The sequence below is a fragment of the Arabidopsis lyrata genome (assembly GCF_000004255.2).
Source record: "Arabidopsis lyrata subsp. lyrata unplaced genomic scaffold ARALYscaffold_8, whole genome shotgun sequence".
Lineage (NCBI taxonomy): Eukaryota > Viridiplantae > Streptophyta > Magnoliopsida > Brassicales > Brassicaceae > Arabidopsis > Arabidopsis lyrata.
The window spans coordinates 2,951,335-2,966,944 of record NW_003302548.1 but is presented as its reverse complement, the minus strand read 5'-3'; the positions used below and the strand labels follow the sequence as shown (position 1 = coordinate 2,966,944).

Genomic DNA, 15,610 nt, shown 5'->3' with positions numbered 1-15,610 from the left:
TGAAGTTATTGTAGAAACTCTCATCGGAATAACAATACTCTCTCTCAACTTTGTTGGAGGTAAAACTCAACATGCAGTCTGATGCATACTATAGCAAGAAGTGTAATACTAAAATCTTAAGAGATCCTAACTAAAATCTACTTATAGTTATAGATATGATGCTCATTTTGTATAAGACTGGAGAAATAAAGTCATACGGCCTTTTTACATAGTGGGTGGCAAAAATCAACATAAGGCTACGAGAGACAAACTAGGCCATGACAGGTCTTTCTTGGTTCTTCTTTAGAGGTGGTAACTTTGACAGTGCCCAAGTCGGAGAATTGTTATTTATCCACAGTACTTCACCGGTCTCCTTATGCTTGAAGTCAGGGGCTTTCGGGTTTCTCTACACATGGTTCAAAAACATCATTGGGAAATTCGAAATTGAACTTAAGAGGAGAAATGGAAAGAGAATAGTGTCTTCAAAGATGATATGGTACCTTGTCTAATCTGTTATCCCACCATTTACTCGGGTTCTCAACCAAGTTCTTCCAAGATTCCTCTCCTACATCTCATAACAGCTCGCTTTAGAAAAACGAGACCATTACAAATGCCACATACCGGCCTAATACTTGCTAAAAGAGGAACTTACTTTTAAGCTGTGTCAGATTTCCATTAGGTACTACAACGTCAAGCTCAAGCTGCGGGACTGTATTGGACATGAGAGGTCTTTCTTGGTTCTTCTTTAGAGGTGGTAACTTTGACAGTACCCAAATAGGAGAATTGGTCATCCACAGTGCTTCACCAGTCTCTTTATGCTTGAAGTCAGGGTATTTCACATTTGTCTACACGTGGTCAAAAACATTAGTGGGAAGTCGATAAAGAAGAAATATAAGGAGATAATAGTGTCTTCACTCTTCAAAGATAACCTGGAGCGTAATATTTTACCTTATCTAATCTGTTGTCTAACCATTTATCTGGGTTCTGAACCAAATCCTTCCAAGATTCCTCTCCTATATCGCAGGATGGCTCATTTTATAAAACGAGATAGTAACAAAATGCCACTACTTACCTAATACTTACTGAAAGGAGAACTTACCTTTAAGTTGATTCAGTTTGATGTTTCCTTTAGGGACTAAGACATCAAACTCAAGCTCTTTGAGTTTTGGCAAAGCCCAATCAGGAGCTGTGCTGAGCCACAGAGACAAACCACCAACCTTCATCTTGAAATCAGGATGTCCTGGCTTTACCTACACAAGGTAATATCGATAACCGAAAGATTTATAGCCGAAGATGTCGAGCAGCATGACTGAGAAAGAAATCAATCTGAATCAAAGTGTCATTACCAGTCCGTTAGCTTTATTCCCACGGTGATCCAACCATTCTTTAGGATTTTCAATAAGATGCTTCCAAGAATTAGAGGTCTCTTCATCTATGACTTTAACCTTTTTGGATCTCACTAGAAAGATAGAATATAGTAAATGTGTTAAACTCAAACGTTGCAAATCCTTGAACACAAGAGATATTGCCAAAGAGAATCACGCATAACATTAAGAAAAGGACATAACACATACCGGGCCGTTTCTTGGTGCTGATTACTTCTTTTTCAGGTGGTGAGATCGTTTTAGTCAGAGAAGTTGCAGCTTGTACAAAGTTAAGATTCTGAACCATAACCTGTTATATTATCAAAGAATCCAATGAACTATTCACATATAGATTAAAAGAGATAAACAAGAACATGAAACAGATTACACAAATCTAGTCTTTAAAACTCATTCCATCAACTACAAAAATCTTAATATGGTTATTGTAAGAACTGTGTCACCTGAACATTGGATTGAGAATATGTCACATTTGGAGGAGGCGAATCAATAAACAGCTTTCCGGAAACATGAATCCGATCTTCTTTCTTTACATGTTGAACTGCAATTTGAGCTAAATCTCCTTCGAATATTATCGGAATCCTGAAAAGTTCTCAACTTTGATTAATCTACACATACACACTCAAAATCAATGAGCTTAAAGCAAAATGTACCAGAAATTAGATGATTTTGAACCAGAACGCTGCGAAATTACAGTTCCTGCCCAGAATTTTCCATCGGAGCAAGGACCGAATTGAACTGGTTGTTCAACGAATCCAATTAAGTTGATCCAATTTGAAATTTCCGGCTTGTACTCAATCCTCTTCGGCGGAGTCGATTCTTTCTCCGCCGCAGCATTTACCGGTGGTTTCACTGATGCTTTTGCCCAAGGCTTCCTTCCTCCGCTTCCGATGACGGTGGCGGAGAAAACGCGGATTTGCTGCGAGATTACCCATTTTTGAGTGGGGAGTTTCGCTGCTCTTGAGTGGTATAGTGACGAAGACACTACTCTTGTCAATGTTCTTGAGATCAAATTCATTGTTTCATACTACGAGTTCCGGTGAACTGTGTTGCCGGAGAATTTTTGAGGGAGATGAGAGAATCTCGAAGATAAGAAAAAAGCCCTAATTTTGTTTTGGGCCAAGGGTTTAAGGGAAATAAGTGATTCACAGGCCCAAATAATTATATTGAATAATTATATTGGGCCGTCATACTAAAGGCTTATCCACTTACACAGTTAACCTAAAGATATGAAAAGTAATTTTTTTTTTATATGACGAAATTTTAGTTGATTTTGTAGCGTAAATCAAACTTAGTCATAGAAGAAATAACTTGTATTTTACTTTTACTTTTAATTTCATAAAATTTTAACAATATGAGCCAAAAAAATCAGTCAAATGATATGATAGTATGTTTTTTTTTTTTAATGTGAAAGAACTCTAACAGCAGTTGATACAAGTCGACTTATTAAATTCAATTTCCACATTCATGAATTGGTCAGACAGACATTTTGACTGTATGGTTGGATTTTATTATTTTTATTTTTATTTTTACATTCATAAAATTTAACATTTTGAGCCGAAAAAGGTAAATCAAATAATACGATAATATGTTTTTTCTCAAATGTAAAAAGAGTTAGAGAGAGAAAAAAAATATCTCATTGATGTATGGTAGGATCTGGATCAGAATGATGAGAATCTGCATGATGTACTTTCCAAAGAGGTGTGTGGATGCATTCTAAAAAAGCTGAGAGAAAAGGGGTTTACTGGACGTGTAAAAATTAGGACAATAGTAGCTTATGACTTTATATCGCCAAAGATGAAAAATGGTATGTACAAGGGTCTGCAAAAAATAATTTCAATAGTCAAATATGTCAAAACCTTCAATAGTATGTAGTTTGTGAATTTTGTCTATTTTTTGTTTTTCGTAAAAAAAAAAAAGATAGTATTGAATTAACATTAATTGTTTTTGTTTCAAGACCGAAAAATTCAACCAAAAACCAATTGGCTGATGTTAATATCAAATCTAGTATAAGAAAGTTACTTACAAAAAGTTAATGAATTTTCTTTCAATCACCAAACGTGCATGTGGGTCAGCGACTTGATCTCTGCTAAGTTACCGTCAGTTTTCTTCGCAGAGAAAATGAAACTAAGGAGGTTTCTCGTCTAATGAGCAGAAACAGTGAGAGCAATTTGTATACACAAGATTCATGAGAAGATCAATCAAATAGTAGATTTTTAATTTTCATTTTACTTTTATATTCATAAAATTTAATATTTTGAGCCAAAAAAGGGTTAGTCAAATAATACGATAATATGTTTTTCCTATCCAGTTTCTGTAATTGTTAAATATAAAGAGTGTTTAGCATTGTACATAATGAGTTCATGGGAACAAATTTTCCACTACTTGATGAAAAGCTTAAAATATTTAAATGTCTCTTACTGATGTCACACGTGGTATCATTATCAGTCATGAGATTATGAGGTGCCAAAAAATTAATTTATGATGATGTTTGTTTTCTAATTTTTGTGTATGTCAAATTTTATTTTCTTTACTCATTGTATTTTCTTATATTTCTTTTTTATTATTTGTGTAATACTAACTATATATGTACATAAATTTAAAATGATACGTATATTATTCTGATATGAAATGTTTTGGCATTTATTGATTGATATAAAGTGTGAGGTCTAAATATGACTTTTTATGATGGAAGATGTAGTTATATTGTATTGAGAGATTAAGCACTTATATATATATATATATATATATATATATATATATATATATATATAACTGAAATTTGTTTTAAAATGAGGTATTAATCCCTTTTTTTAATGTGTAATTGATTGTTCTAGCAAATATATATATATATATATATATATATATATATATATATCAATTACGCATTTAATTTTTTTTAAAAAATAAGTACCTCATTTTAAAAACAATACTAGATCATGACCCGCACGTACGTGCGGGGTTTTATATTATTTAAAAAGTTCTAACAAATTTTAATTCAATATAAATTATTTCGTTGTTTTTATGATATATATTTTAGTGTATTAGATTTGGATTCACACGTACGTGTAGAGATATTTTTATAGAAATTGTTATATAGATTTTAAAAATATAAAATATTTTGTTGTGTTAGTGAACTTTATAATAGTACAAATAATATAAAATTAGAGCAATAAACGAAATTCAGTTGCGTTAGTGCATAATTATATTTTAAGATCCGGACCTACACGTACGTGCGAAATTATATTTAAGATAAAACTAAGATATAATTTAGTTGCAAAAGTTAAATGATGTTACTTTTTTTATTTTCTAAACTAATCAAAACATTTCTAATAGTTTGATTATATGTGTTAAATAGGATATAGATTCGGTTTGAGTTTGGTTATTTCATGTATATTAGTTAGGCGTAACTATTTTAGAACGGGAAACATATTCCGTCATATATCTGTCATAAATTCTTGGTCCCATAACCCGTCTTGTATACGTGAAATAAAAATATGACAGTCCAGTATCCGGCATAAATAGAATATGTGTAACTGAAAATGTACGTACATGGTTATGTATGTAAACAAATCTATTTTATATAGTGCTTATAACCTGAACTCATACCAGTTGGGTATTTAGTTTGATTTTTAATTTATGTCCCCCTCTCATCCCGTCTCGTAATTCCTATTCTCATTTCATTCCATTAAAATCATGTTCCAAATTCTTATTTGCGTACTTTTAAATACCATACAATACATACTGTGAGTTTTGTAGATTAATATATATGCTGCTAAAGTTACAAATATATTTTAACAAATTTATTAATGTTTTTTTCCTTAGCTAAATTTTGCATATTCTTCTTTTTATTGTTTAATCATAATTAATTTGATTTTTGGACTAAAAATAAAAATTTGAGATACATCTTTAAAAGGGATATGCTATTGCTGCATAATTTGAATTCAAAATATATAATTAGTTTACATTATTTGAAAACTGTGTGCAATATATTAGGGATTTATTTAAGGAAGATCCGGTTGAAAAGCAAAAAATAAAACGCAAAATAATTTAAAATTTAATATATACAATAGATTGTTAGATATTTATCAAACTTGCTTTAAACGAAAGCTATAATGATAATTACTTTAAATTTATTATTATTTGAGTTTATTTCATCATAAATATAAAGAGTTGTTAATACCTAATATCGTATTTTAGAAATTGTGAAATAAAATTTTTTTTTATATTTTAAAATTTGTGAAAATATTATAACAAAATTGAATCTTAAAATATTTGTATTTAATTTTCTTACACAATTTTAAATTTAATTTTAAATTCCTCCATTGATAAATCTTTTAAATGATAGTGTTTTTAATTTTGAATTAAAATGATATTATTTTTCTTTTTATTTTTGATATAGAATAGTCTATTAAAATTTGTTTTATTTTTGAATTAAAATCTTAGTTGGATATCAAATCTTATTTTTTCAATTCCTATTGGTTAACAATTTTTTAAAAATTAATTTCAAATTTTCGTTTATAATTAATAAGAGAGAGAAAATTAGTTTATTTTTTTTGGAAATTAATAATTATTTAAAAGAATTAAACTATTTTTTATTTAAATATTTTAATTTTGTGATTACTATTGTACCCTTAATGAGGTTATTTAAAAACACTAAAAACCAATGTCATTTTTTTGTAATTCTTTACCCTTTATAAGGTTATTTATTATCCAATGCTTCCCAATTAATAATATAGATGAGGTACTTATTAATATTCAACACCTACATAATGATATACTAATTCAAATTAAATTAATAAAATACGCATTCCTAGTCTAGTACTCCCTATATAAGAAGTTTAAAGTAAATGCACACATATTTAGATAATTTATTTTTCTCTTAAGAACATCATTTATATTTAGTTAAAAATAAATTCAATCAATCATAAAAAAATACTACATAATGAAAATAGTCATAGTTGTAAATTTACATTGAAACTTGTAAAACATCTTATAATATGAAACAAAATAAAATCCCTAAAATATCTAATATATTGAAACAGAGGGAGTATATTATAAATTTTGGTGTATTCACATAACAAAATGAAACACATAATTAGATTTGATCAAAATACTTGCTTAATGATTAGATTTTGATACTTATCAGGAGTACATACAAGTTTTTCTCTAACAATGTTCAATAGTTAATAGGTATCACATTGAACATATTTTTGTGTATGTATGTCTATACATTAGTACAATTGAAAAATGATATAATTTTCTATAATCCCGTTCTTGTTTCGAAAAGATAAAGTTGTAATTAACTAGTTCTCTTTGATTTTCACGATTAGTGTTTGTTTACTTTTTACAAGTTATATATTCGTACATAATAATTACTGCCACAATCAGATCAATTCTAAGTTCTACTTGCTCTATGTAAATTATGTTGTTTTAAATATCGATTATTCAGATAAAATATCGATTATCATTTGGCCAAAAGACAAAGGTTTTGGGGTCTAATTAGTTTTTCATTTTTTCTTGTCGGAGTCCATAACAAAAACAACATTAGCCCACTTTTCTCCCAAAATTAACCCTACGCGCTTAAAGTGTTTTGCAAGAGATGGTCCATTACGTCAGACAAACGACTTACGTCTCAATATCAAAACAAACACATCAATAGGTTTTGGATATCCAAAAAACTAAGTAGATTTATGTATACAAATGTCAACGACGTTCTATCTACGTGTTTAGATGTGATATAAATGTTAATAACTTTCTATCTCCATGTCTATATGTATAAACATGTTAATAACGCTCTATGTACGTGTCTATATGTATAAACATGTTAATAACGCTATAATATATATATATATATATATATATATAATATATATATATATATATGTACGTATTTACATGAATACATAGATCCAATAATTTAAAACTATAATTACTTTTAACGCTCTATTTATATAGTTACATGTGTACAAATGTTAAAATGGTGGAATATATGTTTGTAGCGTGTTAAAATTGCTCCAATTCGAAAAAACAACAATTATTGTTAGTTTGGTAAGCATCAGTTCACGTGCTGAGCATTTAATGTTTGTCAGTTCAATCTTTCTCTCTCCTAAAAGTCAAAGCGCCCTCACACTCACATAAGAAAAAAATCAACAAGTTTTTTTGTAATTCTTTTGAAAACGAGGGTCATTTAGAGCGTTATTTTTTTGGTTGTCTCCGACAAAATCGACGTTTGTCGATTTCCTAATTACACTCTCCATTTTTGTCTCTGCACCAATCGTCCCTTAAAAAAATTCACTACTTTCACCATTTTACATTAATATCGGGCACAAGCATCGAAACCATTTTTTTTTTACAACAAAGGCCGAGAGGACACATTTTCTTACAGAAAAAAAGAAACCTCTCAAGACCAATATCGTTGTTACATGATTACAACAACAACAAACAACAGCAACAAAAAACAAGTAAATACAAATTATTTTCAAAACAAAAGTAGTCAAGTCACTCCAATGTAAGAAAAAAGGACTTTTTTACTCCGTGGTGATTTCCAAAATAGTGGTAAGTCTTGGCTTCTTGTATCTTCGAAGAAGCAAAGAAGAGCAAACAACACTAACCGAAGAGAGCGCCATACATGCTCCGGCTGCCCAAGGCGGTAATTGCACCCGCAGAACCGGGAAGAACACTCCTGCTGCTATAGGGATTGACACTACATTGTACGCCATTGCGAAAACGTAATTTAATCGGATTCGTGTTAGGGTTTTGCGGGAGAGATCGATGGCTGTTATAACGTCTTCTAAGTTGTTTCTCATCAGTACGTAATCTGCTGCTTCTATTGCTACATCTGTTCCTGCACCAATTGCCATTCCCACGTCGGCAGCGGCTAGAGCGGGAGAGTCATTTATTCCGTCTCCTACCATTGCTACTGTGCTTCCGTCTTTTTGCAGTGAACGGATAACATCAGCTTTTCCTGCCGGCATTACTTCCGCTCTCACATCTTTGATACCAACCTGCACTCATGCCACCAAAAAAACTGTCATTTTTACTAAAACAAGTCTGTTTATCGCGATTGATTTGTCACTTATAGGGGTGAGTTTTTTAACCAAACCAAACAAAATCGAACCAAATTGAAACCGAAATAGAGTATAATTGTACTAGAACCACTATAATCGAACCAAATCGCAAAAAAAAAGGGGGGCTTCTAACCTCTTTGGCGACTGCTCTTGCTGTTCTCCAGTTGTCACCAGTAACCATTATGGGTTGAACACCCATTCTAAGGAGACCTTCCACAACCACAGCAGCTTCTCGCTTTAGAGGATCCGCAATTCCCATCACACCGACTAATTTCCCACTATAGGCTACGATGACTCCCGTCTTTCCGCTTTCTTCAAGATCTTCCACAAATTTCTCGACATGGTCTGGGATGGTTATGGTATTTTCTGACATAAGTTTACGGTTTCCCACCTGATCACAGAGAATAAAACAAAACTTTCTTTCAGTTGGTGAGAACAGGACCGAAAGCAAGAAGTTGATAATATATTATGGAATAAACCCCAACCAGAATCATCTTCTCATTGACTAAGCACTGAATTCCTTTTCCGGGAAGAGCAGAGAAATCCGAGGTATTAAGTAACCATCCAGAGTTTTGCAAATCTTTGTTATTTGTTTCGCCATCTTCAGTGGATTCATCAAAGAAGTGGAAATGCCGAGCGTACGCAACTATAGCTTTTGCCAATGGGTGTTCACTGCTAGCCTAAGGAAATTAAGAGACAATATGAAAAGCTTTAGTAACAATTTTATATCTCACTATCAATCCAAGAAGCTAGGAAGGAAGATTTATCTGACCTCAGCAGACGCAACAAGTGTGAGGAATTCTCCACGGTCCATCTCTGAGAAAACTTTTGTGGTTGTCACAGTAGCTTTTCCTTGAGTTAAGGTGCCTGTTTTGTCAAATATTACATACTTCACTTTGTGAGCTTTCTCCAATGCATCACCTCCTTTGATCAATACACCATTGGTTGCTCCAACTCCAGTTGCCACCATAACAGCGGTCGGTGTTGCCAATCCGAGTGCACAAGGACAAGCAATTACCACGACGGATATTGAGAACATAAGCGAGAAAACAAAGTGAGTCCCGTTTTCCGGCAGCCATTCGTCTGGGTAAGCTCCAACAGCTCCACCAATTGACCTACAAAATCATTTGATTCTAGAAATGAGAACAAACTGATTTCATATGCTTTGTTCTCAGAAAATAATTAAAGTTAAGGTACTAGATCTCACCAGCCTATTAAGGTGAACAATGCCAAAGTAATCACCACCGGAACAAAAATACTTGCAACCTGAAATTGGGACAAGCCAGGGTAAGTGTGTTTCCCTGTTAATGACTATATTATAAAGGAACAAAGCAATAACACAAATGGATGACACACTTATTGACATATTTATAAAGTATACTTACATAATCCGCAAATTTCTGAATAGGAGCTTTAGACATTTGGGCTGTCTCGACCAAACTAATAATCTGGCTCAGAACTGCATCAGATCCCACTTTTGTAGCTTTCATGTGAAGAGCACCATGCATATTAATAGTACCCCCAATTACTGGTGAATCAACCTCTTTTGATACAGGAACTGATTCACCAGTCACCATACTTTCATTGACGTAACTTGAACCCCATACCACAACACCATCTGCAGGGATCTTCGCACCGGGATGAACTTTTAATGTATCACCAGGCTGAATCAATAATGCATCTATCTCTCTTTCCCCTACAAGCTTTCCTCCTATAAAGTGGAAGAAAGAAATGGAACTGAACTTAAAACAAAGTTGAATAGTTGAGCTTTAGTTTTTGATATAGTTCAAGTTTACTGATAAATGATCCTCATTGGAAGCATTTCGGTATAACCAGCATTTCGATCCATAATCATTTAAGGATAGGACAAGTAAGTACCTTTTCCTTCGATTAGTAAAATCGCTGTTGCTGGTGTAAGCTGTACTAGTTTCTTCATAGCATCTGAGGTTTTTCCCTTTGCAAGGGATTCCAAATATTTTCCAAGCAAGACAAATGTTATCAGCATGGCGCTTGCATCAAAGTATGTTGGAGACCAAAAGCCAGTGACTGCTCCATATAAAAGAGCCCCAACAGAGTAGAAGTAAGAAGCAGACGTGCCCAGAGCGACGAGCACATCCATGTTAGTTGAACCATTTCGTAGAGCTCTCCATGCTGCAACGTAGAAGCGCTTGCCAATAACAAACTGAATAACACTTACCAAGGCCCATTTCAGCCAATCTCCCATCATGAAGGGTCCACATCTCCATACCAGTAAGGCATCAAAAAGAGCAATGTGGGGGCAGATTACTTGGATGAAGAAGAGAGGAATCTGGATAAGAAAATCATTTCTATTAAATGACATTAGATAACAGATTCAAGACAAATGTTTGTATCATAAATGGTGTGTGCATTCCATAAAGGGTGAAAGGCAGATAAGTTACTCACACTGAGAACAAGACTAGAGATAAAACGCCGAAACATATTCGAGGCCTCTCCAGTATCTTTCGAAGTCAACCTTTCATAAGGGCTCATTACACGCAACTTAAACTTCCCATATCCATCTCCTTCAATCCCATCAACCAAAGATCTCGAACTAACAACTTCCGGATCAAACACAACCTCAAGCTCTCCCGATATCCTGTCAAGACGAAACTGTCTAACCCCATTCAATCTCGTAAGTATACCTTCCAAAACCTGAGCATCAAGCTCATTCATAATCCCCTCAACCCTTAAAACAAGCTTATCCTGCTGATTACTCTGCACAAGCGAACCTTCAAACCCAGCATCTTCAATCGCAGTAACAATATCATCTTTGTTAATAACATTAGGATCATACTCAACTTCTCCTAATGATGTAGACAAAGCTACAACTGCTCTTTTCACTCCAGGAAGATCTCTTAAAATACCTTCAACAGAGTTAACACAAGCAGCACAAGTCATACCTCCAATTGTAAATTGACCCACCAAAGTAGTCCCAGTAGCAACAACCTCAGCCAAAATCTCAGCCTCAAATCCAGCATCTTCTATAGCTTCTTTAATATCCTCTTCCTAAAACATACACAATAATAAATGCTCCAAATCAAATCCTTCAGCAATAAATTTCAATAACTACTGTATATACGATCTCAAAATCCAATTTAAATTCGTCGAAAATCGAAGAAGAAAATTGATGAAAACCTTGACTAAATTTGGATCGAAGACGACATCGGCTCGGTTTTGTAACAAAGCAACAGAGGCTTTGAAGACGCCATTAACGTTCATCAAAGCTCCTTCAACGGAATTAGAACAAGCAGCACAAGTCATACCGGTGATTCCGACCTGAATCTTCCTTAAACCGGAATCATCTCCTCCTCCTCCTTCTTCGATCTTACTCAAAATATCATCGGCGTTCTCTTCGTTGTAATACGAATCGAGAAGACGAACTTCTTCCATATCACCGACCTCTGAAGACGATTCTCCGGTGACCGGAGTAAGCTGTAAATCCCGTCTACTCGGCGCCATTTTTTAATGAGATTTCGACGTCAAGCAGACGGGAGGATTGAGAAATCGGAGAAGATAAAGAGGAAGAATTCTTCTTCGTCTTCTTCGACGATGATGGTGATTTGAAAGTTTCAAAGACCTTTCTTTTTTCCTTTATGTAACAATGGAGGATTTGAAGAAATAAACAAATTAAAAAAGAAAAAAAAAAACTCAAAAATATTATTTTCGTAAAGAGAGAGAAGAAGGTGGAAGATAGCAATTTTTCAACTAAAACACGTATCAGATATTGACAATTTTACCCTTGATTACTTTTGTTAAATACATATATGGGCTTTTTGTTGCCATTGTCATCCTTCTAGACGACTAAATCAACAGAATCTATTTATTTATTGATTAAGATCTATTTATCCAACTATTTTTTATATAGGAAACAAAGTAAAAAAAGAAAAAAAAAAAAGTATTTTATAGGAGAAAACTTATTAAATAAAATATTATTATTACGAGATGATAGTAAAGAACTAAAGAAATTATTTTGACGAAAAAAGTAAGAGTTTAAATAATGATCCGGTTTATCGAAATTGATTTTGTTCTTCACCATAATAATACTATTGATATAGGTGATGATTGGTATGTTTTAAAAAAAAAAGAATGGTAAAGATTATATAATTTGTTATGTAATCAATTTTTTGGATGGTGCATATAGATGACCAAAACTTTATATAAAATCATTTTAAAAAAATGGATTACACAATTTGTATCATGGTAATACGATATTCGCTAAATAAAATTGAGATGGTATATCTAAATATCACCATTTTTTACCGCTTTTAATACCCGATCAATTTTATTACTGTTTCAAAAGCCTTTTTTCTTTACGAAATTTTTTAAAAATACTTTAAACTGAGTAAACACAAGCCTTTTCCAATTGATGCCTTTTAGTCAAAAATCTAGATTTTCTTTGTCTATATAAAATCCTACATTTTCTAATTTTCATGTCGAATTTTTCAAAATAAGAAATAAACACAGAAGATTGAGGGAGAAACTTGATGTACTTCTTCAAATTAAAGTAATTAAGAGTGGTATAATTGACTTAGAAAAACATTGAAAAGAAGAACATGTTAAAAAATAAAAACCACGTTCTAGAGTTTCTATAGCTTTGATCTATTGTACTTTCAATAGATATATTATCAGGAACATGTTAAAATGGCATTCATTATTGGCTTTGATTAGTCTTGTTGATTTTTTTATTATATCATATAGCCGTTTAAAACATGATGCTAATTGCTAAATAATTATTCCTTCCGTTTCACAAAAAATGTCGTCTTAAGGTTTTATTTTTGTTTCATAAAATATGTCGTTTTATGTTTTCAATGCAGAATTTTAAATAAAATTTTAGTTTTATCCCTGTTTTTTTCACTTATTAATTAGAAAGAGAAACTATTTTAGTGTATTAATAAAAAGTAAAAAAGAAATTTAAATGTTTTTTTAATTTGTGTGTAAAATGGTTGAATGACATTCATTGTTTGGCGTCGTCGTCTACTAAATAAACAATTTGATTCTACGATTAAACATCGTAGACTCGTAGTGGGAGTCGTAGACGAAGAAAAAATACGATAGTAGCAGTAAATGTTTATGGGCACATGGCTCTTTTTGTGTTTTGTTTTTATAGCAATTTACTACTGTACTATTTTTTCCACAGTAATTTAATATGGTTCAATGGTGTAGCCTATAGTCTGATCCCGATGAGTGGTAGTCTACCACTGGTAGACTCGTGAGACCTATTTACTGTATTTTTAGAAGTAAAATAAATGCACCCATTGTGTATAATTTATACGTACCTTGATATTTGAGCAAAATAAAAATGCAATATTATGAAGCTGTTTTAGCTAAATTTAGTACTCCCTCTATTTTCCAAAGATTGATTTTCTGAATTTTGCATACAGATTAAGACAGAATGATTGTTTTATTTTAGTACTTATTTGTCTACTCTTTTTTGTTTCCCAACACTACCAACATTCTTTTTTTCTTTTTCTAATTCAATGAAAAGTTTTGCATCCAAAAAAAGAAAAGTTTTGGCACTCACAATGAAAAGCTTTCTAATTCAATGCAGTGAAAACTTTCTAATTCAATGAAAAGTTTTACGAGTGTTACTAATATATGCAAATAGCACAAAAAATAATGAATCCGATACACGTCTCTTGATTCTTCTTTTTCTTCAGAATACTTCTTGTTTAAATCAAATTCCTTGGTGGAATTAGATTTCACCTTGTGAATCAGTTGAACATTTTTTGATTCAACTTATTCTCCTTGTTTCACTTTTTCCATGTCATGATGTTCTGGATTCATTTGAATTTTTTGAGAAGAAAAAAACTGTAAATAAAAAACTGTAAAATAATGGTGGATGTTGTACGTACAAGCACCTGTACTCACATATAAATTGACACAAGAGTAATAACTACTCTTTGACTGTACTTGTATAAATTATTTTTTCCATGCGTGTCATTAATTTACATTTTTCGTAAAAAGAGAAAGCAATTAAATGTATTCTAAAAAATCAATCTTTTGAAAACAAAATAAAAACTCAGAAAATCAATCTTTGGAAAATAGAGAGAGTAGTTGGAAAGATGGTTCCAAATTTCCAAATAAAAAAGAAAGAGAACCAAATTTCTGAAACATTGGAAATGAATTAACTTTGAAATAGGTAATTTACTTTTCTTTTGTTGGATATGTGACTTCCACTCCACTAATCAAAAGCTAATACACCAAATATACTTTCTCTCCGTCTGCATCATTATGGTTTCTAAGAACTAATAAAAAGCAAGAAAAACAAAGGCAAAGATAACAACAGAACCTTCCACTTATAATAAATGGTCAAGAGATAAGCTTTGACCTAAATGTATCGTTTTTCTCCTTTTTTTTGTTTGTCAAGACCTAAAACGTAGACTTTAAGTAATCTTGAAAACAATTTCTGATTCCTTAAAACATAATTTGTGTAGTACATATAGCTTCCCAAAGGGTAAAATTTGTATAGTACATAGAGAGCTTCCCAAAGGAGTAATCATAAATTGTGTAGTACCAAAAAAAAATAGTAAATTAACAAACAAAAAAAAAACTATAGAGATTGAGGAACCAAAGACATCAATTATGTAATCTTTTAAAATAATATATATCATTATTATCTTTTCGTTTTGTACACTTTTCCTTTTTTTCTAAAAGCAATTCTCACATAGTTTCTATGCAGTTTCGTGGAATAATAAAAAAGAAAAAGTATCTACTAACAAAATAATTTATCTTTTCTTTTTTTTTTTTTGGGTGACATCAACAAAAACTTTTTTTTTTTTTTTGTTAAAGAACTAACAAAATAATTTATCTTTTCTTTTCTTTTTTTTGGGTGACATCAACAAAAACATTTTTTTTTTTTTTGTTAAAGAACTAACAAAATAATTTTTATAAGCCAAAAATTACAAAACACGCATCAAAAGCTTTGTTTGGTACATGACCCACCTACCAAACAAATATAAATATAATCTCGTGTGCATCTTTTATATCTAAAAAATGAGTTTAATGTACAAAAATAAACAATAATAGTATTACGTTTTCTTAAGTCAAATCTAAATAATGAAATATTATAATCATGTCAAATAAATTAGGTATTAGGTATATCGCATCCATAATCAGTAAAAGTGAAGAAAACCTTTAAAGTGTCCATGCCTAATGCCT

The 15,610-nt window shown here is 31.8% G+C and overlaps 2 protein-coding genes across 3 annotated transcripts; both read right to left on the bottom strand.

Moving 5' to 3' along the window:
• Window positions 1-101: 101 nt before the first annotated feature.
• LOC9299622 (protein OSB3, chloroplastic/mitochondrial) lies at window positions 102-2,467 on the bottom strand. 2 transcript variants are annotated; one of them, XM_002863500.2, is made up of 9 exons: window positions 2,015-2,467; window positions 1,805-1,943; window positions 1,554-1,653; window positions 1,326-1,438; window positions 1,079-1,229; window positions 928-992; window positions 632-824; window positions 480-544; window positions 102-385 (listed from the first exon to the last, which is right to left on the bottom strand). In XM_002863500.2, the coding sequence occupies exons 1-9, from the start codon at window positions 2,377-2,379 to the stop codon at window positions 251-253; spliced, it is 1,326 nt and encodes a 441-aa protein (XP_002863546.1). In that variant the 5' UTR covers window positions 2,380-2,467; the 3' UTR covers window positions 102-250. The 2 variants fall into 2 exon arrangements, with proteins under 2 accessions (XP_002863546.1, XP_020891136.1); XM_021035477.1 differs by lacking the exons at window positions 632-824; window positions 928-992.
• Window positions 2,468-7,645: 5,178 nt separating this feature from the next.
• On the bottom strand, window positions 7,646-12,235 carry LOC9299621 (copper-transporting ATPase RAN1). The gene is made up of 9 exons (XM_002863499.2): window positions 11,588-12,235; window positions 10,856-11,458; window positions 10,310-10,739; window positions 9,817-10,142; window positions 9,639-9,697; window positions 9,204-9,546; window positions 8,917-9,111; window positions 8,565-8,822; window positions 7,646-8,368 (listed from the first exon to the last, which is right to left on the bottom strand). The coding sequence occupies exons 1-9, from the start codon at window positions 11,909-11,911 to the stop codon at window positions 7,892-7,894; spliced, it is 3,015 nt and encodes a 1,004-aa protein (XP_002863545.1). The 5' UTR covers window positions 11,912-12,235; the 3' UTR covers window positions 7,646-7,891.
• Between the last annotated feature and the right edge of the window lie 3,375 nt (window positions 12,236-15,610).